The sequence below is a fragment of the Anastrepha obliqua genome, chromosome 5 (genome assembly GCF_027943255.1).
Source record: "Anastrepha obliqua isolate idAnaObli1 chromosome 5, idAnaObli1_1.0, whole genome shotgun sequence".
Classification (NCBI taxonomy): Eukaryota; Metazoa; Arthropoda; class Insecta; order Diptera; family Tephritidae; genus Anastrepha; species Anastrepha obliqua.
In genome coordinates, this window is record NC_072896.1 from 64853533 (window position 1) to 64860837 (window position 7305).

Here is a 7305-nt window from a genome sequence, read left to right on the forward strand (position 1 = left end):
TGTTTAACTATTTTTTTAGGAATTCTGAAAACGACCCAAAATTTAAATTTTAAGAGTTCCTATAACAAATAGTCCACATAATTGTTTAATGAATCATCGTGTAATTTTTTGAGCATTTGTGAAGAGAAATTAAAAGAGAAGAGTAAATAATATCGATTTGTAAACATTTTATACCAAATTTACGGGAAAGTACTATTTCCCATGGCGTTAAATAAAAAAAATTAAATAGGTGTCACATTGTTTTTTGGTTTCCCTCAACAACCATAAACTATTGCTCATGCAAATACATGTAATGTCCTTGAGTGTAATTATCAATTATCAATACATATTTAGACAATAAGTATACCTTGTTAAAATTAGCTACATGCTAATGTTTATATTTTCTCTACGCTTACAGACTCACAATCGAGATCCGAATGATGAACGGGTACCACATCCGCACGAGAGCAACCCCCTCTCTGGCCAATCTGGCAATTTCATGCACCACAATGGCCTGCAACACTCAGGTTCGCGTTCCACATTGCGTCATTCAATTTCTGCTGCTGCCCCGAGCTCCACACCTGCTTCCCCACAGCTAAGTGGCATTGGTGCCGTTTCAAGTACAGGAAATGGTATTGGCGCTGCTAACCAGTTGCTCTCCAATGGCCAGCATTATCAGTCGCAGTCGTCAGTCTCCTCACATACATCACAGTCATCGATTGTTTCTAACATACCTTCCTCCCAACGCTTATTGGAGGATGTACTCGCCAAGACGGCCCCGTATCCTATGATTATTTTGCCACTCCACGGTGGCTACTGGGTTGATGGCACCGAGCATGAGTGCTCATTTGATGCTCGTGGGAACCCGATGTTACCACAAGCCACCTGGATGGCCAAATTCGAGACAGACGATACGGCAAAGTGTTATCGACGATTTTATGCGGCGCGCGAGCACTCAAATCTTGTCGGTGAGGATGAACAAGCTGGTCCAGTTCTGATTTCCATAAAGACAGAGAATGTAGCAAATCAAGACCATGCACGCATTCTGCTGCGTCTACGCACTGGTACTATGCATGAACTCATACCAATGTCATGTATGGAACCAAATCCGACACCTGCAAAGATGGTGCGATTGCTGAATGATCAAATCACAGTTGAGAACTTTGTACCAGTATTATGTTCAAAGGCATCTCAATTAATCGGCGCCTACGATGAGCATGTGCTCGTTTCTAGTTTTAAATTCGGTGTGTTATACCAAAGATATGGGCAAACCACAGAAGAGGAGCTCTTTAGCAACAACAATTCATCGCCAGCTTTTGAGGAATTTCTAGATGTTTTAGGTCAACGTATTAAATTGAAAGACCACAGGGGTTATCGGGGTGGCTTGGACATACAAAATGGACACACCGGTGATACAGCTATCTACGAGGTGTTCAAGGAACGTGAAATCATGTTCCATGTATCGACAATGCTGCCCTACACCGAGGGTGACCCACAGCAATTGCAACGCAAGCGGCACATTGGCAATGATATCGTTGCGATTGTATTCCAGGAATCTAATACTCCATTTTCTCCCGACATGATTGCCAGTCATTTCCTGCATGCCTTTATTGTAGTGCAACCGCTTGAGCCGAATACACCGAATACGCGCTATAAGGTCAGTGTTACAGCACGTGACGATGTACCATTTTTCGGACCAACTCTTCCTAACCCAGCAGTTTTCCGCAAAGGACAGGACTTTAAAGAGTTCATTCTGACTAAGTTGATCAATGCGGAGAATGCCTGCTACAAAGCAGATAAATTTGCGAAGTTGGAGTTGCGCACACGCACTTCGCTTTTGCAGAGTTTGGTAGAGGAATTAAAAGATAAAACGCGAGATTTTCTAGGTACGGATTTGACGAATGGGACGACCGTCAGTCCAACACCTGAAACACCAAAGTCAGAGAATAGCACAGCCGGATCACGTTTTATTGACACCGTTAAGAAAGCGCTCATCTCACGTGTACGCTCACACAGTGTAGATACTTGTAATATTGCACCTAGCGTAGAGAAATTTAGCGTATCGACAAAGATGAACTCGTCTGCTTCAACGATGGCTTCGAAAAAGGACAACAGTCTAACAGAGACCCCGAATTTGAACGTAAGTATTTTTCAGATACGCAAAGATCTTCATTTATAAATGTAGCTTACATCTACACCAAAAGTAATATCGTTTAATATTTCCCTATAGTCATGCAATCACACCACTTCAAAATCCTCGTCAAAATCAAAATCGTCGAATGATTCAACCTCTTCATCGCCTGATATAACTTCTCGCGGTCCACTGAGCACCAGCAATACAATAAATAATAATTATGCAAATGCGGCCAGTGGTGCCTTAATCAAGGATGCTCAGCACTGCAGCAACTCTTCGGCAGCAGTCAATGAGGGCGTGGAAGTTGCTACTATGTCGGAGACTAGCGACGACTCCAGTCTAAATAGCGTGGATCTAGACCCGATTATTGGGCAAATAGATGGTGGTGCAATTTATATAGACAGTGATACGGGATTGGAATCAATGTCTTCAGCGGAAGCCCTGTCATCAACTAAGGCAGCCTGTTCGTTGTGTCTAGATGGATCGCAAAGTCTCATGGGTTCTTCGCCGAGAAACGAAACGTGTGTCACTATTGAGAACTTGAGGCAGGAAGTCACAAGGCTAAAGTGCGATAAACTAGATTTGCTGCGACAGAATGTGGTAGGTTGAAATGCTGATATTCGTTAATAACAGTATTGCCAACGTTAGGCTTTCGGCACTAAACCTAGGGAATTTTAGAAATCATAGTGGATATAAGGGACTTAATGATCAGCATATTTCTCCAAGCGCCAAATTGGGCAAAATCTATTTAGGACTTAGCACATGCTGACATTATACTTGTGTCATTACCGCATTGCAACCTGGAAGCTGAGTAAATTTTAACCTACACAGAACTGCTGTCTATAAATTATAACTAAATATATGAAATAAGTAATATTTTCAGGTAAAAGGCATCAATTATCGACCACTATTTTAATTATACATATAAAATACATGTTTCAAATATTTTTTATATTTCGAAGTTCTTGAATATTTTCGGTTTCTTCCTTCCCGCTATTTTGGCAATACTGGTAAAAAAGTTGAAAAATTCGTAACTTCACATTTTTATTTTAGAACTGTCAGCGTGACATCAAACGCTTGCGTGAGCGTGAGCTTTCATTGCAAGGCGATTTAGCCGCCGCGGGTAAGGAAATTCTGAGATTGCGCGACCTGTTAAAAGAGTATATGCCCGATTCAGCAACAGCGCCACTATCCTCCTCACCAATCTAAAGGGCGGTGCGTGGTTTACGGCCATCGTTATTAAGAGCTTAAATTTGCGTAGCAAATTCCGCAAAAGTATGGTGCAAGAAAACAAGACTACAGGAGGGACCTTTTGTGCCGTGTCAAACACTCTTGTTGGGAGTTGGGAGCCCAAGAGCTTGGCTCTTAAAAAACTGTATTATAAAAAGTTGTTGATAATATTGGCTGTAAGGAGTTTATTGCGAGAGAGATTAAATGAATTAATTCAACACAAACAAACACAAAAAGTTACACCAAAAATTTAATGATAAGTCTATTTAAATGTAGAAAAATTATTGAAAAGTAAAAAATCTCACAAAATCTAAATCATGTTATGTACATACATACATACATAAATTGAAAGAAGAAAAGAGCGAAGAAGGAAAGCATTGTAGTGACATCTAGAAGAAGGCGCGATGATAACGAAGAGAAAATCTTGTAACTTCTTACATCGTGATGTTGAGTATTTAACGAAAAAATTTATCTTTTGATGTCAATTAACAGAACCTGCAAAAATATTGTTTTTAATTTTTAATTTTTTTTTTAACTTTTTCAACATAAATTTGAGAATTAGAAATTAATGATTAGAGCAAGAATTGCTTGCAAGGAACCATTCAACGATCGATTATGTTATCACTAGTTCACGACAAGAATATGTGTATAAGTATTTTTAAGATTTTTTTATAATCAAATAACACTGCACTATTAAGTTGAATAAATATAACGATTCAGTTCAAAGGATCTTTTTGGGATTCTTGTAACTGTTTGAGTTTCTTAGTCTAACGGTTAAACGAGGTGGGTTCGTGGAGAACTGGGAATTGCGCCACTGTAAATCTAATTTCAAAACGTTTGTATGTAATATAAATTGGCCTTGCAAATATCTTATTTGTATATATGAATTGTTCTTTAATTCTAAAACAACGTGCATTCGGAGATACAGACAAGCTGCTAGTTGAATTTTCAACAAATACCACAATAAAAATCTTAGCAATTTACAATTTAATATTATATGGTTAATTAAGAAGCACATTGTTCCACGTGTTCCATAAAAACTGTCGAAAACGTACTTATCCGCTTTAACATTAATACAAAATTACAAATTTAAAGTCACAAACATTATCGCTGTAGGAAAAAGTTGTATTTATATATTTAGTAAATGAAAGTAACTACGAAACAAAATAAAAAATGCTCACGTTCAAGTTTTACATAAATATCAAAACCTTTTTGCGTATGTATACGAGTATGAGACGGTATTCTAACTTTTCTTTATATATTACATATACATTTTTGTAGTAATTTTACTTTTTTTTTTTTTTTTTTTGTTTCATTAAAACCGTTATAATTTTTTACGAGGAAACCTTTTAAGATGCTTAAGCATAAATATACATATATAACAAATTAATACAAGAAAGATCTTGTGCGAGAGTCACAGATCGGGACTTATCCTCAAAACCAAAATAATGCCTTTCTGTTTGCTCGAGCAGTTGATGTATATACGCGTGGAATATAAAACATAAAGACTAAACGATCGCAGTCTCCGTATTAAAAAGTATACATATGTACTTACATAGATGCATGAAATAATCACATTAATAAATGAATAATATTGAGAAAACTTTAAGCAAAGTTATTGCATTATTAGTCGAATAAGGATCGGTCTAAGACAGATATACATACATATGTATGTATCAGGTCAATCCATAAGTTCGTGCGTATTTTACCCATAAACTCACTTTTGTACGATTTTTGCATACAAAAAACTATTCGCGGAATATAACGGAACTATTTATATTTTCTTTGATATATTGTGCATTCAACAAGTGATTTTAATCGCGGATAGAAGCAGTTGTTGTTAAAAAATAAAATGGAATTTTCGAACTCGTATAAGAGGCATATTTTTTTTTTTTTATAAAAGTAAAAATAAAACAACTGCTACTGCAGAAATAAACACTGTTCACGGGGAGGATGCCGTGAGTGTAGGGACTGCGCAAAAGTGGTTTTCAAAATTCCGAAGTGGTAAATGCGACGTGGAGGATGCCCCGCGCGTTAGTCGTCCTGAAGTCTATAACTCCCACACCTTGCTCGAACTCGTGGAAGCTGAGCCAAATTTGACAGTCGATATGATAGCTCAGAGGTTAAATTCATCACATGGAACAGTTCACAGGCACCTGGTTCAGTTGGGAAAGGTTTCAAAGCTGTGAAAATAGGTTCCGCATAGACTTTCCGTCGCCAACCTTCAGCAGAGAGTGAATGTGTGTTCTCAGCTGCTGCAACGGCTTGAAAATGAAAGTTTTTTGAACCGTATCGTTACTGGTGATGAAAAATGAGTCCTTTACAATAATTCTGTTCGCAAACGCCAATGGTTAGATAAGGATGAAACACCAGAACCGACTCATAAAGATGGCCTTCACCCCAAGAAGATTCTCCTGTCTATTTGGTGGGATATGGCCGGTATTGTTTATCATGAACTTCTGGAACCAAACCAGACGACAACTGCTAATTATTCTCATCAGCTATCAAACCTGAATGATGAACTTAACAAAAATAGACCGTCTTTAGTGAATAGATGCAAAGGATTGTTTCACCACGACAACGCAAGACAAACATTAGGCAAGCTGAACGAGCTCGGATGGGAGCTAATGCCGCATCCACCATACTCTACGGATATTGCAACTTGTGATTATCACCTTTCCCGGGGACTTCAATCACATATGAGTAAAAAGAACTACTCCTCAAAAGAAGCTATAAAGAGGGATATCGAAGCGTATTTTGGCTCCAAGGACAAAAAATTTTTTCAGCAGAGAATTAAAAATTTGCCTAAACGTTAGGAAGACATTGTAAATAATGAAGAAAAATATATTATTGATTAATAAATACTTTAAACTTCTTTTTTATTAATTTTAAAACCACCTTTAAAAAACGCACGAACTTATGGACTGACCTGATACATCCATACATATATACATCCAGAACTGTGTATAATTTAATCAATTTGTCTAAATACAAGAAGAGTGATACATATCTTTTATTTAACACTTGTAACTCGCACTTTGTTTCACACAGGCTTATCGTACAATAAGCGTTATAAATAACAAATTATTTATAATTAATGAAATATAATAAAAAATATTTGTTTGGAATATTTTGAAGCGATGCTCCAAACGAACGAAGAGAATGCACAATTAAATAAACTCCAATAAGTGGTTATACATACATATGCATATTTCCAAAAGTTAGGTTAGGTTAAGCTTAGGTCAGGCTTGACCCTTACGTTTTCTTGTAGTAGGCTTCTTGTAATGCCTCTTTTGCGAATTAAAGTAAGCTCTGAAGCTCTAACCCCGAGAGACATTCTAATCTCTCATATTGCAAACATTTCATTCGGGTTCTAGCTTATGCAGGGCAAGAACATAAGAACTTCTAGTTCATTGCAAAATCTGCTGCTATCATTGTTTGTAACTCCCATCTTGTATGCGTGTGCCGCTAACAAATTGTGGTCTGTCAGTATACTTACGATAGTTCTGGGGTATATTCAGAAACGCATTATAATGCGCAACGTACTTTTGCAGTGTTGGCAATGCGTTCAGAAATGCAAATGTGGCAGTACTGCGAATGCATCGCGTTCCAAAACGCCATTTTTGTATCAAACGTCACGCATTATTTGCAGGAAAAATTTTAATACTGCCGCTGATTACGCTAATATGATGTCTGATGAAAAGTGAGTATAAAACTAATTTTTTTAGCTTTTAATGCAAAGATATATTAAATATACGTTATTAAAACAATATTTTATTACATTTTTCTTGATTTTAGCGATTATCTAAGTACATCGGAAGTAAAGTTGCTTCTCAGAGTGCGACTGAGCATGGAAAATGAATTTGCTTCAGGGAGGAGGAAAAAGAGTGTTTTGTGGAATAAGGTGGCGGAAGAAATAAAAAAAGTGAATAAAGATTTGAAAATAGACGGGCAAATCGCGC

General features: G+C 37.2%; 1 protein-coding gene across 4 annotated transcripts in view; it reads left to right on the top strand.

Annotated features, from left to right (window-relative positions):
* Positions 1-4092, top strand: part of LOC129246906 (rap1 GTPase-activating protein 1) — a 115345-nt gene extending 111253 nt beyond the window's left edge. For all 4 annotated transcript variants that reach the window (XM_054885634.1, XM_054885633.1, XM_054885635.1 and 1 more), the window contains 3 exons: positions 398-2119; positions 2210-2713; positions 3167-4092. In XM_054885634.1, coding sequence (XP_054741609.1) covers positions 398-2119; positions 2210-2713; positions 3167-3322 — 2382 coding nt within the window. In that variant the 3' untranslated portion in view covers positions 3323-4092. The remainder of the gene's footprint in view (positions 1-397; positions 2120-2209; positions 2714-3166) is intronic.
* Positions 4093-7305: the final 3213 nt, after the last annotated feature.